The 17,993-nt window shown below is 37.4% G+C and overlaps 1 protein-coding gene across 22 annotated transcripts in view; it reads right to left on the bottom strand.

Moving 5' to 3' along the window:
- Nucleotides 1–458: 458 nt before the first annotated feature.
- The window catches only part of MECOM (MDS1 and EVI1 complex locus), a 553,599-nt gene continuing 536,064 nt past the window's right edge, over nucleotides 459–17,993 (bottom strand). For 17 of the 22 annotated variants that reach the window (XM_026007720.2, XM_026007722.2, XM_026007721.2 and 14 more), the window contains 6 exons: nucleotides 17,112–17,189; nucleotides 12,863–13,032; nucleotides 10,461–10,605; nucleotides 6,730–6,966; nucleotides 5,711–5,894; nucleotides 459–2,087 (listed from right to left, as the gene is read on the bottom strand). In XM_026007720.2, the coding sequence (XP_025863505.2) occupies nucleotides 1,953–2,087; nucleotides 5,711–5,894; nucleotides 6,730–6,966; nucleotides 10,461–10,605; nucleotides 12,863–13,032; nucleotides 17,112–17,189 (949 nt within the window). In that variant the 3' untranslated portion in view covers nucleotides 459–1,952. The remainder of the gene's footprint in view (nucleotides 2,088–5,710; nucleotides 5,895–6,729; nucleotides 6,967–10,460; nucleotides 10,606–12,862; nucleotides 13,033–17,111; nucleotides 17,190–17,993) is intronic. The other 5 variants (XM_072752255.1, XM_072752258.1, XM_072752256.1 and 2 more) reach the window with 2 other exon arrangements.

Genomic DNA, 17,993 nt, shown 5'->3' with positions numbered 1-17,993 from the left:
ACAAAGACGTAGAAAGAATATAGAAAAGTTAAAGGGTTTTTGTTTTGCTTTGTTCTATGAATCAGTTAACAGCATTTGTGGAATTAAAAACAAAAATTAAAATCAGAACAACCTTTAGGATGTACTGTGTAAAACTGAGTAGAAAAATGGTAGGTTGCTCCATTCCTAACTCAAATGGATGCTGTGGACATGGAGCAAGACCCAGGACCCTGCAGTGTTGCATATGAGCCCTGACTTTGCACCACACGGAGAAAGTTCAGAAGAATGAGTCAGAGCTATCCCAACTCCCTGTGGGTCAGGGTCTATCCTTATGTCATCTCAAAAACAATGTACACACATGTTTTACATTCCATGTATCTACCAGGGCATCAGAGCCCCAGACATCATATCTTTAAATCATTGGATCCCTAAGAGGAACTAAAATTGCACAAGAAGAAAATATCACACAGTGAGAAAAATAACCATTTTTGTAAGTCTTTATTTTTTAGTTGCTCCTCCCATAGTAATGCACTGAAAGGCATAACAGTTTATATTGTACAAAGCATTTGAAGAAAGTACCTCAACTTGCCGATTATTTCAAAATGAGATTACAAACAAACAAACAAAAAGGAAAAAAAAAAGAACAAATCTGGTTCTTCAATAAAGGGCAAAATAACTGAATACAGTCTGTTATTTACCTCTCTTTTAACATAAGGTCTGGAACACTTCATTTTACAAATAGGATTAACATGAACATAACATCGCACAAGCTTGCAGACGACCAGCATAAAATATGGGGTACAGTTTTTAATCAGAAGAATCATGCTTTCAATGAAAGAAATTATAATCGTTTATACAATTGAATCGATTTCAGTATTACAAAAACTAAGTTGCATCTATTCGTATTTAGCTCATTAAGAAGGAAAACAAAACAACAACAAAAAAGGAATGTTAAGAAAAGCCAAACACCATGTGGCACTCCCATACACAGGTCGAGTCACCTTGGTCCTTGCAATTCAGAAAGGGGTGTGCCTCAGACGTCGGAAAGTAGTGGCTGACTGGAACAGTGCTATTGTAATCAACAAACAATAGTTTGCCAACAAATAAATACATGATACACGCAACACACAAAAAAAATTAAACATTAAAAAACAGTGACATGATTGTCTAAAATTAAGATGTTATTACAAGGATTTGGCAAACATTTTATTAGTGTAGTGGTACAGCGGTACTGGTGATGAACAGGTTACTTCACTGACTTAACCTCTTTGAGCGCTGGAACATCCATAGTTTACAATATACACATACCCTTTTTCCCTAGGTTTAAACAATGTACTTAAGAAGGCAAAAGTTAATGGGGAACAAGTACTCCCTGTTATCAGTTTCTATAATAATCAATCGAGTGTGCATTTCATCCAACTACTTCCATCTTCAAAGGGTTAAATTACATAAAACTTTAACAAAGAGAAAAAAAAATTAAATCTCTAATTAAAAGCAACTGTTCCCAATCATGTGTCAGGTGATCCTGGACAAAAAAAGAATTCAGTTTCTATGGAGTGTTCGTTCGTGTCAATGCCGCCCTCCCCATAGCCCTCGCGCCCCCCACAGCCCAGGGCAGGGCCAACCCAGGGGCGCCTCCTGCCCGGCAAGTTGCTCATTCTCACCGAATCGCACGTGAAGTCGCATTGACCTTCCAGAAGTCAGCAGCTGCCTTTGCTGTGCAAAACAAAATATCGAGAATAAATAGTTTCTTTTTTTTCTTTCTTTCTTTTCCTTTCTTTTTCTTTTTTCTTTTTTTCTTTTTTCTTTTTTTTTTCTTTTTTTTTTAAGCATTCAGTTTAAGGTCACCAGACTTTCCATGGGTGACCCTTCAGGTTTCTAAGGCATTCTGCTCAGCAGTCTTTTAAATAGTCCTAGATGAAAGAGCCATGCTACTACTGGACTTGGTCCCACTCTGGTCGACCTTGGTAATGTCATACGTGGCTTATGGACTGGATGGCACTGGATTCCGCTGCAGCCCTTGCCATACTGTGCCACACGTTGGAAGAACTGTGGGACGTAGAATGGAGGGACTCCTTGTCGGACAGTGACAACATCATAGCATATGCCTGGGGTAAAAAGGAGAGACTCAGTAAGTGGCGCTGGAAAACATCACTTTTCATTTGAAGGCTACTGTGCTGTTGGTGAATGTTAGGGAGGAGAAGGGACTCGGAGTAGGAGCGTCCCTCACGGATGTGTTTGGAAAAGCGTGGGGCACTTTTTGGTCGTTGTAATGATGTGATGCTATTGCTGGCCTTCAGTGTCTAGGGCCTACAAAGGTACATGTTCTACAGGGGGAAAAAAATGACTGTCCTACCAAAGATGTCAACAGGGCCTCCACTGAGAAACACGAGTCACCCCCTTGCCCAAGCATGAATACGCTCTTCCATCCACTGTTCATGCACTTGTTCAATTCTCCAAAAACATTATCGCATGCTCACGACTGAAACTGGAAATATGGAGAGGATATAGACCTGCCTTGATGGCACTGGGGTCTAGTAGAGGCCACAGTCCCACTGACTCGTGCACTTCATATTAGAGCACCGAAGGTGACACCCCTTGCCCAGTCACTCGACTCGATAGTGGAGGGGGCTGAGGTACAACTATTGATTTGGTGCCCAGCTTGTAATCCAATGTCCTTTCTCTGGTTTCCCTCCGCATTCGAAATATTCAAGGCAGACACCCAAAGACCCTGAAAGCTAAGGTAGAGCAAGTGAGCCCTACCAAAAAATAAAACAAAACACAAGACCCAACAATGTTCTAACCAACTTGTACTCCAGTGTCTGCCAAACAGAAGGGGCATGGCGGTGCTCTATGAAGAAGTGCTCTTTCTTCCCTATTATCATGTCAATTCAAAATAACTGTTCAGAGAATCCCTCCTTTGCTGCCAAGTAAAATATTCAAATAAAATGTTTGGTCTTGACTTGTGAGTGAACTTTTCACTGTTGATTTGCTATTGTTGGTCTCATCCATTGCTAAACTTGCTTGTCAAAATGCTGCTGAAGTGGAATCATTAAAGTCCTGCCAAAGACATTCCACTGTCTGTAAACAAAGACAAAATGCCTCTGTTGTTAAGCAGAATTTCATCTCTGAGAGTCATGCTGAGACATGTGGCCAATCTGTGGTTTCTTCCGTAATCATGGCATTCAGTTAGAAAATCTGCCCTTGTGGGCTGATTCTGATTTGCTGGGTCATTGCTCTAAATGTACACATTTGACTTTTATGTATGCAATTTGCCTTCTGGACCTCTACGAAATCTCAACAGACATATAACAAATATTTCTTAAGCATCTACTCTACGCCAGGCCCTGTGCTAGGTCCTAGGGAATCAATGATAGACAACACACAGTCCTTGTTCTCTGAGGAGTTTCAAATAGGAGTGAGGTGAGCATTGAACTTTATTTTTATTATGTACCCACTTGTGGAGATCACGATAAAGAATGTTCTGAAAGGGTTTTAACAGAATCCATTCCAGTATTAAAAAAACGAAAAAGAATACACAGAAAATTTTGGACTCCTGCCTTCAAACCTGTGACCTTCAATTAGTGACCTTGGGCAAGTTGCTTAGCCTTTCAAGGGCACTTTCCTTATATCAAATGGTGATCATAACAACGAAAACTTGCCTCCAAGGGCTATGAGGGATTACAGGCACTAACATAGGTTGCCAGACATAAATAGTACCTATTAGCGTGAAATTAATTTTTAGGATAGGGTTTTTCAAAGAGGATTCTATGCAGAATGCAGCCGCTGTTGTATCGTTCAACTATCTTGGATTCAATATAAAAATCACAGAGGAAATATGTGAGTGTTTTGAGTGAATCATCTGTCCCTATGCAGATTCTAGAAAATGGTAAATACAGAATGCTTGCTTTTTGGTAATCAGAATAAACATTTGCATTCACCAAGATCAGTGCCCTGCACATGGGACTGGCAGTTAAGAACAACTGAATGAATGAATGAATGAAAAGTCTCATGAAATAAAGTCAGTTTGCCAAAAGGCCTGACCATTTGTTAAACTGATATATATAACGTGATCAAGTAACATGAAAAATATGAGTTAGGAGTGCAAAACGCTAGTATTTCTTCTGATGGGACTTGCTGTCACAAGGCCGGTACTGAAATATATCACGTCTATTATCTCTAGGTTCTCTGACCCTTCTGCTTTCAATCACTGCTGACAATTTCAGGAATTTTTAGGTAGTGTGTCTTATAAGCATTTTGGTGGAATAATTAAAAAAATTAAAAAAAAAAAAAAAAGCAAAGAAAGCCTGGATCCCCAAAGATCTCTCGGATAAATTAGGAAGAAAGAATGGGATACCAAAGGCTCAAAAAAAAAAAAAAAAAAACTAGCTACCTCTAATGGTTATGTCCAGGTAAAAACGAGATGTCTATGATGGTGAGTTTACTTTTAATGTTAGAAACTGAACAATTAATTTTTAACCCCATTGATTCATACTGTAGGAAGGGATCTTAGATATGTCCTCCAGTCACCCCACTCTACAATACCCACAGCCATGAAATGATGTTCTCAAGTTCACGTAGCTGGCAACTCCAGTGCTGAGGCTGGCTGCTTCTTACTTCAACTCACAAAGAACATTCATTTTACCTATTACCAAGAGGGTATCTTAAGAGTTTTACTGAATTGACTGATATTTAAAAATCTGTATTATCCCACTGGCACAATGCTTTTCCCACCTTAGTTGAGAGACGACCACATTTGCTGCTAAGAGTAGCCCAAAACATCTCAGCCAAATAGGAAATCATTTCCAAATGTACAAGCCAATGGAGTCACATGGTTTGATATGTCAGGCTACCTCCAAAATGGGCTCAAGATCAAACAATTGGGCCAACGTGACCAAAAAATATGGTAATAACAGAAAGTTTCCATTCTTCCTCTTTTTATTTATTTATTTTTTTGTAATTGGCCTGAATGAAACGAACAATCTGGTTGAGTGTGGACATCAGTGGAAAATACCGACTTCCTTTATTTTACGATAAAAGAACTGAGGCTCTCTTAATTGGCATTTAGGGATCTTAAGTGGATTTATTTTCATCTCCACAGAATGCCGTAGAGCCCAAGGAACTTGAGTACCATTCATTCGTTCATTCATTCATTCATTCAATTAAAACTTAATATGTTTCATTTCCAGATCTGTTGGTAAGTTGCTGTAGACTTTTGGCAACTCGTTTCATCTCTGATCCTCAGTTTGCTCCTGAATGTTAGAATCAGATGACTTGTTAATCAACTACGTACAGTGAGGGACCAAACAAAACAAAACAAAACAAAAAACAGAGGGCAGGATTCCCTTTCCAGCAGTCTGAAAACATTGACAGATAATTTGTCAATATTTGGTTGACAAAAATTTCAGATGCAAAGCAATTAGAAAATCATTCTGAACTAATACAGAAATAGGTGCAAACAGTATGGACTATCTCTGCAGAAGTAAGAGAATTACAAAATAAAGGAAAGGTTACTGGAGGAGGAGTTTTGTCATGGAAGCTTCTGTGCAGAGTGCATCCATGTTCATTACTGTATTGGTTAACCACGTGGGATTCGGTCAAGGTATGAACGTTTTGAGTAAAGCATCTGAACCTGTTCGGATTCTAGAATATTGACAAGGTAGACTCTCTCTGCCTTTTGGCGTCGGAGGCACACTGTCACCGTGATGCTGTGCTGCAGGAAAATATGTACCTGTGATTTGGACTTTCTGTGTAACGGCTGTTTAAGTTCCTCCGGCACATGGGAAGCACTAAAAGAAGACAGCTCAGCTTCAGTATATTGATTATCTTCCAGTTTCCTCATTTTGAGGCTATCTGTGAAGTGCCTTATATGATCTAGAGCAGAAAGTCCAGTTTTATATTCTTCCTCTTTATACCTAAAATGAACCAATGGGAAAGCACAGAGGGTTTTTTTTTTCCTTCTTCAGTTTGTTATCCAACCAAATCACTTTTCATCGGAATCGATACAGCTGTCAAACTTCATATTATAGTTGCAGTTAAAAAGAAGCATGCATCAGTTATTGGGTTCTTTAAAGTGTCCGCAAATATTAGATCTTAGAAACATACTTGTTTTAAGATTTTTCATAACGAAAGCAATTGTATATATAAGATGCAGAGTTAAAGTCAATGATGTGGAGTCAGCAATGCTGTGGAGACGCAATTTGTAGGTTTGTAATTTCCATTTAAAATAAAGCCAGTTATGATAATAATATTCAGTGAGCATCCACTATCCATATGAAAATATTCCTATGAACGTAACTATTTGGTTAGTTTTTTCCATTTAAAAACCTACCTATAGAGATTACATATATACCAAATTTAATGAAATTTATCTCAATAATATTTGGCTGATAACACACCAGATTTTTGAATGAAATAGATAATGTCGAAATCTCTATTTTCCTTTGGGTTTTACAGGTAGAGTCTAAATAAATGTCTGGGTACTCAACTGATTTTCATTTAAACTTCCCATCTCAGGTCAATCAGGGTTCCACAAACACCGACACATTTGTATTCTTGTGGATTATGTTGATGGCTACCTTGTTTTCACCTATTCAGGATTCATCCACTAAATATGCCTTGCTAATTCAAATTTACTGTTTATGGCTAATTACTCATCAACTCCTACATCCTGAAATACTGCCTTAATGGAATTACACCCATATATGTATCTACTCCTGCTTGTGTACTGATGTCATCCCAGGCACTCACCTCACTGGGGACGTTTTGCGACTCATCTCCAGGGCACTGGCTTCCTCATAGTCATCCTCAGGGTTTCCTTCATGTAAATTGCTCGTCACTGGTTCTTTTCCTGTTTTTCCAGTAATATCGTTGTCGTCATCGTCCTCATCTAACAACACTTCATCTTCTACTTCTTCATCATCCAGCAAATCTGAGTTCTGACCGGTCACCAAAGTCTTCTCATCCTTAAAATGACTGCCGTTCATTCTTTCAAAAGCATAAAAAAAGAAACAGGCCCAATGATTGGTTTCATTTTTAAACGTGCAGTTTGTTCTCTTATCATGTCTTCCCAACAACAGTTTAGAGTTTCAGCACTCTTATAACACAATTTTATTGTTTATGCCTATGGCAGCCATGGGAAAATAATGTAACCTCACAAATGAGAAAATAAAGAAAAAAAATAATTGGGTGATTATTCAGAGGATAAATGGAGCTTCTGGCACAACCGGAAAAACAGTCTCAGGCTCCTATTTCTTATCAGACCTTTGCCTGATAAATGATATCATTATATATAATATAAAAGGCATACATGTGTTTTCTCTACATAATGCTACCTAATTATCATAGAAGTGCCCACCATTTAAAATAATAGGTTTTTGGAAAATTCATATCCCTGAACAACACTGACAAAAACCTCAACACACATGCCTAAAGTGAATCTAAGTTTCAACGAAAATGTTAAGATAGCTCCCAGGGACCTACCGGTATTTGATATTTCTAGGTGACATTTGTGGTATATGCCACTTAGACATCCTGTTCAAACTTGGAAGTGATTGAGAGCTCACTTATTTGTACTGTCTTCAAATTATCCTTAAGGGTCTGAATATAAAAAAAAGTTCTCTGTTTCCCAGAAGAACATTGAGGTGGGTAGTTATCTAAAAATGCAATTGGGCAAATATCTTTCGAAGCTTACTTAGCATGCATGTCTGATGTGATACAGAAGAATATTTATTATATTTTAAATATTTTAAAAGTCACTTGTAATACTCTAGTTGGGGGTTCCAAAGATAGTATTATGCATTTCAAAAGTTTAATTATATACTTAAAAAAAAGAGTTTAGTTACACAGAAGTCCCAATTTAACACATTTGAGAGCATTGAGAAAAGTAGGACAAATTTCTTAGGTTTTAAAATAAACATAAAGAATGTATAAATTGAGGGGAGCCTGGGTGGCTCAGTAAGGCAAGCACCTGACTCTTGGTTTTGGCTCAGGTCACGATCTCAGGGTTGTGAGATCAAGCCCCACGTAGGGTTCCACACTCAGCACAGAGTCTGATTGCCCCCCTCCCTCCCCATGCTTGTGCCCTCTCTAAAATAAATAAATAAAATATTTTTTTTGAAAAAAGGAATGTAAAAATTGAATTTAAGTTTCATTATAATATTTAAAAGTCAAAATTAACTTAGTTCCAACTTGATTACAAATGCATTGGACTAGAGTATCTCCTCCTAACCCCCTCTTTTTAAGGATATATGACCTGGGAAATTAAGGCACTTCCCCAAGTTCAGAAAGCTTGTTGAAATTTAAGTTATTGCTACAGAAACGTATGCTATTCACATTTAATGGAACTATTTCTCAGATTATGCGAGATCAGCATAATGGGGTATCAGCAATGTACCTCATCCCTTTCCCATGTAAAAAAAAAAATGAGTATAATTTAATATTCAGATTTCCCAAGGCAAATAAATAAACAAAACAATGTTGGGTGTCACAGATGCACATAGCAAAAATCTTAAAAACAGTCGTATTTTAAAAAAAAGTCATACTATCATTATTAATCTTTTTACACAGCCAGTCTCTTAACCACTTTTATCAAAAAATGATGAAAACATGTTTTGCACAGACATAAATTATTAGTTTCCAGATACACTGCCAACTTGCTAGCTTGAATGGATTGAAACTGTTATTTTTTAAAAGTGAAAGAAAAAGTAGAAGAACAAAAGAATGCATGGATGAAAACCAAAAGTAACAAAGCCAACATGATTAAGAAAACCTATTTGTTAATTATGCTTTCAAATGTGGCAATTTATGGAGGATAAATTATTCATCAAAAGTAGCCTCGATAGGAGTTGAGGGGGGAGTTAAATGACTCAATCTTCTTACTTCTGTGCTGTTTGGACATGTTGAAGCCAGATGTCGCAGCTACATGCAGGCTCACAAATCTCCAAGTAAGTACTAGAAAATCTGAAAAGGCATCTCAGAACCCAAATGGTGGTTTTTGCTCAACATTTCTTATTTGTATCGTGTAAATATCATTATCAAAATGTAAGATCGTGACTCGCTTCCTTGTTCCTAGTACTTTGTACTTCTGATCATCTGCTCATCTTTCATCCTCCGTTCTCTCTCTTTTACACACACACATATGCACACACACACACAAATGGGCAAGCAGAGAGGAAGACATATCCAACTGCACAAAGTCATAGCTCTTAGCAGACTTCCTAGAACCCAGGAAGGGTCATGTAATAACTAGGAGATCTTCTCTCCTTTTCCCCCTAAATACACTTCTATATACATTGAAGAACAGACGTGGCCATATAATTTTGTTATCTGGGGAAATTATGCTTATTTGAAGCTTGGCTTACTTTAAAAACTACCTAAAACAATTACTTGACTTCTAAGAGCATGAAAAAATAGAGGACATTAACAATAGTACCCGTGTGATGAAACGTAATGGAGCCTTCACTAACTTCACGTGATACTACAATCGGCTACGCAACATCCTAATTGAGTAGGGTAGGTATGTTAAAAAAAATTCAGTTCTCAACATCAGATACCTAATTAGAAACAAGAAAAATGAGATCTGGTATTTTTGGTAAAATAATGTTTCATTTAACATCGCATAAAATGTAAATACCAGATAAGTGTTAATTATTATTAGCAGCAGCATTAAAAGTTTTTCTTTATGAATTAAGCCCCATATATGCTTGATGTTGATGTTGACAAGAGGTGGCCAGGGCACCGGGTCACTAAAAACAAGGAGGATCACACCCATTGAAACAAATATGTCAGAATTTAATGAATATCCACTTGAGAGTATATAGGTAGCGACAGAATTGAATCAAGAAGTCTCAACTGCTTTTTAGGTAAAAAAGATACTTAAATGACATTCAATAGGCATTTTATATATAGGTATGTATATATACATACACAAGTGTGTAGATGTAGATGTAGATATGGATATAGATCCCCCCACAGGTACTTGGAGTCACAGGCTACCCGTCATAAACACATGAGGTGTGACTGTAACCACTACTGAATCAACTGAATCCCTGTGCTGGCTTTCCCTCTGCTTGGCAAGTTTTGATACAATATTCTAATTAGTTATCAAGAGAAGCAGAACAGAACAGTGGTAAGAGTCTGGGTTTTGGAACCAGATGGCCCAGGTCAAATCCCATTTATTAATTGCTGGCATGACCTCTGGCAAGATATTTAACCTTCGATATCTCCATTCCTCCCCTGATAAAATCATATAGTAATAGTCACCACCTCGTGGGGCTGTTATGATCATTAAATTAACTCATATGTGTAAAGTGCTTAGGAGAGCATTTAGGATTTAGTCTGCACTAAAGAAATGCCAGCCATCGGTGGCAGGGGTCACCTTAGTGTCACAAAAGTGAGCACAGCAAATCTATCTGGAACATACTGATTTCAGAAATCAGAGAATTTAAAAAAAAAAAAAAAAAGGAAAAACTCAGCTTTACCTCTCCTCTGTGTTCCTGGGAGACTGGCTGCTGTGGTTGCTATTCCCAATGAAATTACGGATTTCTGTGAAGTAAGCATCTTCCTTGTCATCGAGAATTGCGCCTGTACTTTCCAGTTCGGAGTGAGGCGATGATGTTGCTGTACCTGAGGGGAGAGAGCCCTTGGTGAAAAGACTACTCGTGGTGTTCAACTTACTTTGAACCTTGTTTCTCCCTCATTGGATCGGCGTTGTTTCCTAAAACAGGCTCTTCTGAATGTTATTAATGGTAACTTTAGGAGGCCAAAGTCTTCCCAGATTACCACATACTTGCTAATGAAAGTCTCCTGGGGAATATTTCATACCATTGACATCATGAGGTACGGTCTCCCAAAGATGTTGCCCCCACAGGTTCCTCCCATTCCCACTGTGACATGAGAATATTTTCATTCATATAACAAGGAAGCAAGGTGAGGCCAATTATAAAGAAGCCTTAAATAGATGCTGCCAGAAGAAACCGTATACTCAGTCCTGGCTGCAGTCAGCATGTATTTATTGCTTCTGTGCTAAAGCACGTTCCCAAATAAAGACTGTGAACACACGCCAAAAATTCCGTATTCTGGTTTGATGGGTGAGGCGTTGAGTAGACTCAACACACCAGCCCAGAGTCTGAGCTGGGCCAGCATTAAGAGGACAATATGGGATCTGTCGATTATAGGATGATCTTCAGCTTCCTTACCTGTAAAATTAGAATCAAAATACCTCATCAAAGGATGACTGTTAAGGTTTTTATAAATTTAAACAACTATCAACCCCTTAGATGTGGTCAAATTTACACCATTTGATTTGAGCCATTTATCTTTCCCACAAGATATCTACAGTCTAACGGTTCATCCTAATGGTCTAGATGATGAAGATGAGAGGTGAGAACACTTCTCAGTTGAATAAAGTTATAATGGGTCAACAAGTAAGTATTGAACTTGGACATGTTACATTTTTAACTCAATTATTTTCCAGAATACTTTTGATTAGGGGCACCTAGGTGGTTCAGTTGGTTAAGCAGCCAACTTGATTTCATCTCAGGTCATGATCTTGGGGTCCTGGGATCAAACCTCACAACTGGCTCCTTGCTCAGCGAGGAGACTGCTTGAGATTTTCTCTCCCTCTCCCTCTACCCCCACTCCCCTCCCACATGTGCACACTCATGTTCTCTCTCTCTCTCTCTCTCTCTCTGGAATAAATAAATACATCTTTAAAAAAACAGAAAAAAAACCCAAAATACTTTTGATTAGAAAAATTAGGGGAACATGCTGTAAGGGTGCATGTGATTGGAAATTGTGGCCAATTTTGTACATTGAATTAAATTTCTGTCTCTAAAATCTGGTATCTTTAGACCACAATCATTTGAATTTTGGCTTAGAGGGAAATGAACAGTATATATAGTTCTATGTCATAGCTGCTCAAGATCGTAAGCAATATGGCTCTGTATGCGGGAGGTAAGATTTATAATAAAATAACTTTCTTAGGTAAAAACAACTACTTTGTACAGCTTCAACTTTTTAGTGTTTTTGAAATCTCTTTCCCTGAATCCCATGCTTGCTCCCTCCCTTGCCTCCAAGTCATTTTCGAGATTCTGTAGAAGCAAATCATGGCTGCACAGGGTGGCTCCAAACACATACATCAATTGGTAAATATTAATTAATGATTTATTATCTAACTCTTAGAAGCGAAGGCAAGAAAAACTACCATTTCTTCTGCTAACTATGTGCTGGCAGGTCTGAATGAGAACAAGGCTAGTGTTGTTTTGTGTTTTTTTTTGCCACTTTTAACTTAATTCTACATCAGAATCTGTGACCTGAACGACACACCACTATCATTCGCTATGGGTTGCTCTGATCATGTCAACAATCTTCTATCACTAATCTTTGAAAAGTTACCCTGGGGTTGTTCTCTGAACTGCAGGACTTCTGCAAAAGCAGCCATGGTTTCTAAGTTAATATTTGGAGCATGGTATTTTGGGGCTGCCACTTTGGAGAAATCCTGCCATGCCCGGAAGCCCCATTCTGTATAGGTGGAAAGATTGTTCCCTGCAATTTAGGAAATCCTGATTCATAAGTTTCCTATGAGATTGCGTTATGGTTCTCTTTGTTTGAGATTACCCATCGAGATGAATCCAGGAGAATGTGAAAACAATCCAAATAAGGTCCTGAGTTGTATATTATTCAGCAGTCACATCACCCTATAATCTCAAGGGAAACATGTTGTAAATTTTAGGATCTGTCTCTGGTCTCAAAGTAGAAGGAGAGAAGAAAGATCACAATTATCTCTTTTTTAAAAAGTATACTTGATATGCAGTATTATTCACAATTATCTTTTAAAGTAAGAAAATTAAGCCATCTTCTCATAACACAATTGATTACCTACCAGACATGTTCCCATTCTCATGTTTCTTTAGGTGTCTGTCTAAGTTGGTTTGTTGACCAAAACACCTATCACATAAGTGACACTTAAAGGGCTTCTCCTTATTGTGGATGTTACGAACATGCCTCTGCAAGTTGGAAGAGATGCTAAACGATCTGTCACAGTATTTGCATCTGAAAAATAAACAGAGAAAATATTTGCAAGCAAATCAAAAGATATTTCTCAAGACTAGTCAGCCAGATATCCAAAATTGTCACCCATAAAACATTTTAGAGAAAAGGCCTAGGCAAGAACATTATTTGCACAGTCAAGATTTCAATTCCAATTCCTTTTGCTTTAAAGATTTTTCATGACTTTAGGAAAAGCCATAATAAAATACTGGCAATTTGGTTGCTCCCAAATTTATTAGCGCCATTTAGTTTTCATGTTTTAGATAAAGCTCACAAAATCAATGACATTAATAAATACTAGCATGTTTTATCTTCTGCTTAGGATAATACCAATAAGTCCTTTGTAAACAAACATGAAACAAATTCACATATTCTTCAAATAAAGTAAAAAGATCATTTTTAATTTCAAAATTTCAGAGTCTGATTAAACAGTTTGTTAGAAAATTCACTTTCTCAATTGAAAATCCTACAGGAACTTCCATTATTTTCTCAAAAAGAGCAGTAAACTCCAGACTTTTTAAAACTGAGGCAAAGTGAGTAGTTTATGACAAACCAAAGACAGTGATTTTCATAATCTGTAGTGATTACAAGCCCCCAGAGCCTTTACTCTGATAACCTTTAAACTGTATTTTTTTAAACGATTGATTGATTTAAGAGAGAGAGTGCATATGGGGAGGGGTAAGGGGAGAGGGAGAAAGAGAGAAGCAGACTCTCCACTGAGCACAGAGGCTGCAGGGCTCAATCCCTGGACCCTGAAATCCCCACCGGAGCCGAAACCAAAAATCAGAAACTTAACTGACTTAGGCACTCAGGCACCCCCATCTTTAAATGGTTAAAAAAAGAAAGTAAGGCTTTTTGCTCAGCAGGCAGTCTGCTTCTCCCTCTCCTTCTGCTCCTGCTCTCTCTCCATGCCCCCCCCCCCACAATCTCGCACTCTCTTTCTCAAATAAATAAATAAAATGTAAAGAAAAAAAGAAAGAAAAAGAAAGTAAGAGTGGCACCAAATTCTCCTTTTGGAATAAAATAAAGGTCTTCATTAATCTCTGCTTTTCCAATCCCCCCCCGCCGCCAGTTTTCCATTTCTGTTCTTACAGAGTTCATGGCATTTCTGAACCAGGTCTGTTTTCCAGGAAAACACTTATTATTGGTTGGCTAATTGTTTCTGCCTTCCATGTGATTAAAAAAATATATATCATAAGTTATTTTGAAGTTCTCATTTAATCATAAATAAAAATGTAACTCCCTCCACCATATCCCTTACTTCCCAGCTCTTATGGATAAAGAAGAAAAGTGGGGTAGTCCATGGGGTTATCCTCCTTTCGCATTCTAAAGACAAGACTGCTTTCGTTATTTGTTTGTGTGACTTTTTGGTATGTGTGTTGCTTAAAAAAAAAAAAAAAAAAAAAAAAAAAAAAAAAAAAAAACCTTTCTCTAGACAACTTTTAAGTGAAAATTTCTAACTTAGCAGCCAGACAATCTTTAGCTTATTCTTCCATATGTGAAGGGTCCTTCTCCTCCCACTTCTGAATGTAGACTCAGTGGTTCAAGTGCTCTACATCAAAAATCACCCCATTCCACTCGAAGTGTTTGGGTTTCTACGGCTGTCTCCACGTGATGCCAGAAGTCTAGTTGGTTCAGTGGGGAAAATAAATCTGTTAAACTAGTTACTTTGGCATAGTATCAATAAACCGACTCAAGGCCTGATTTAATTTTTCCCCCTTAAAAAACTGCCCTCGCATGATGAGGTTCCTCAACTTTCCTCACTTATAATATTAATTGAAAAACGTGTGAAACCCCACATTCATAGTCGTTGTAATATTTTAGCCTCTGCTTTCGAAAAAAATGTATATTGAGTCATGACCTTCTCTGTAATAACTGTTGACTCCCAAGGCCCACTACAATGAGGATAATGATACAATTAGCACTATCGTGTTGTATCGAGCAGAACCACCTAGAAAACACTGCTGGAGAAAACTTATACTGCCACCAAACATTTTTCACTCACAGCATTCATACAACATGAATTAGAAAGATTTTTTGTCTTTGACATGCTTCCAACTTTCTGCTTGTATGCAAAGGGGCTTTTCCGAATCTAATAGGCATCATCTACTCTAATATAAATAAAATCGGCAAATAAGAACATTCTAGACAATAAGCATCTATTATTTTGTATCTTTCCTCCGCTAATATCCTGGCCAAAAGCTTTGAGTGCTCTTAAATAAAGAAATCATTCCATTCTGCTCCAATAAATCAGTAGGTAGTTACGAGTCTAACTTTCAAAAATTCTTAAAATGAATACATAACATAATCATGAGCAATACCCTATCAAGAATTTGGATGTAAACACAGGGGTCATGGGAGTCTTTGAGATCATGGTGTGAGATAAAAACTGACATGGGAGCCCCAAGTCTGGGTTTTAATTCTGGATCTTTTAATACCAGGCTTTACAGAAGGCAATTAACATCTGTGCATCTGAATTTCTTCACTTGTAAAACAGAGGAGCTAGACAAATAATTGTTTAAGATCTCTGGCTATGCCAACATCCTGGCTTGAGTTTTTAAAAATACACATACCATTTATGGGGTAGAATAAAACCATGGATTCAAGCTCAGAGTAAAATGAGCATGGTAGAGTGGCATATCAGATCCCTGGCTATAATAAAATGTTAAGTGTTGAAATCTTTCTTCCACTTAAGCAAAATTCCTGGGATCTGAAATTTTCTCAAAAAGGCAAATCACCAACAGCTTCCATTTTTATATCTCTCTGAGACTTATGTCAAGTCCATTCTATTACATATAAGGTAGAAGTATCACTTATGATTAGTGATTTATAAAACATGTAGGAAAGCAAAGAATTTAAGAAAACACATTATTATTTTCTGAGCTTAAGTCCCTCTAGTTTTCTCTTAAAATTTCAATTCTCTTCAAATGAGCATTCATCGGTCTGCCCATTTTCTTCGTCTTATATGTAAAGAAAAGTCTTTGAAACCTAAGAAATCATTTATTTTAATAGGAAAAGTGAGCGTGCAGACAAAAATAATTTTACACATATGCAATGCATAAGAGTTTCAAAGCAGAGTGAAATTACGATATGGCTTAAGATAAATAGCATTTATTCTTTTAAAAAATATTTATGAGCACCTAACACTATGTGCAAAGCAGTGCACATAAAACAATGTAGATTATATTTTAAAATTGAAGAGAATGTTGATAACTTTCATTCTTTAACAAACAATAATATATTAAAGTTAGACACACATCTCATGTGTCACGTGGCCAATCTTGACATTTAACAACATAAGTGAAGAGGTAGTTTAGAAATTGTTGGCAGAATTGTTCCTCTTCCTACAATATATTCTATTTCATCTCTTCTACCCCTAGCTCCACATCGTCTTCTTCCTCTCGGGGTTTAAGGTTTATTCCTTAAACCTCTTAATGGAATCTGGGGACAATGACTTAGCTATACTGGGGAAACAAAGTTATAGACGGCTTGTCAACTCCTAGCAGAGACTTAAGACTTGAGAAAGAGAGGCTGTGATGTTATGATATTGTCAATTAATATAGCACCAATTATTGAGAAGAGAGAGATGGCACTAAAATAATTTTTCAGATACTTTTTAAAATGAAGGCGCCTGGGTGGCTCAGTCAGTCGAGCATCCGACTCTTGATTTCAGCTCAGACCATGATCTCAGGGTCGTGGGATCGAGCCCTCCATCAGGCTCTGCGTCCTGGGCATGGAGCCTGCTTAAGATTTTCTCTCCCTCTTCCTCTGCCCCTTCCCACCTCTCTCTCTCTCTCTCAAATAATAGTAATAATAATATTAATTTTTAAAGTGGCTAACATTTCTCAAATGCTTATTATAGCCTAGATCCTGCTAGACAATTAAACAGTCAGAAGCCCTGATTTCAGAAATTAGAACTCTTCTAATTTTTATCTTAGCCATTAGTCAACTCTTTGACTCAAAATCGAAAGGACAGACATCTCAGACATGCACAAAAGTAGCCTCCTTTAAAATTGTGGCAATACATCCACTCTAACTACTATAATATTAACCAAGATATGTAGTAAAAATCATTGTCAAACCTGTAAGGCTGCTCTCCTGTGTGGGTTCTCAAGTGCCGTGTTAGGTTCGCGGACCTTGGAAAAATCTTGCCACAGTATCTGTTATGAAAGATGTTTATAAGAGAAAGTCAGCACAATCGACTTTATTTCACTCAAGCCGCGTAGAAGCCAGATGCTTTATTCCTGATTTAATTAATCTTGCATGGAACTCACATGTCTTTGGTATTTAACATTTGCAACAAAGCCATTCTACAGATATAAATAACTCCACGAAAAAAGGCTGTGTTATGAGATTTGGTTGAATTTGCTCACGCATAAGCAAGCAGTTTATGAAAACAGACTTTAGTTTTGATGACCCCCGTGCGCCTCTTTTATTAACTCTGTATCTTTAGAGTCGCAAAACTGAACCAGACAAGGGGATAAAAAAATGACAAGAGTCCGTGACTCTGGGTTGATGTAAACAGATTTCAAATGTTTCAACTCATTTTACATGTTAGCCACAGTGACAACTCTGTACATTGAGCGGTATCAGATCAGACAAGATCCGAAGACCTCATCCATCAAGGTATGTTCCTATAAAAGCTTTTCTGGAAAGAAAGTGACACATTTTCCAAAGAGCAGATAAATTGATATGCCTGAGTCAGATGCCACAAATTTCTGAAGACAATTCAGAAATCATAAGCACAATTTTATTTAAAAGAAAAAAAAAAACAGAAAAAAAAAACCCCAGGCTTTGCTGTAATACTGATGGGTAACAAGAAACTTATTAACTAGCTTTCTCCACTTATCGACCTTATTCGTCCTTTGTTAATGGCCTTATTCTTCAATGCCATGACAATTAATAAATGTATGCTTGAAGACAGTAGTATTATACCTTCGGATGAAAATAATTAACTGTGAAAG

This window comes from Vulpes vulpes, chromosome 3 (assembly GCF_048418805.1).
Source record: "Vulpes vulpes isolate BD-2025 chromosome 3, VulVul3, whole genome shotgun sequence".
NCBI lineage: Eukaryota > Metazoa > Chordata > Mammalia > Carnivora > Canidae > Vulpes > Vulpes vulpes.
The sequence above is the reverse complement of the archived record's forward strand: the minus strand, read 5'-3'. Positions and strand labels throughout refer to the sequence as shown.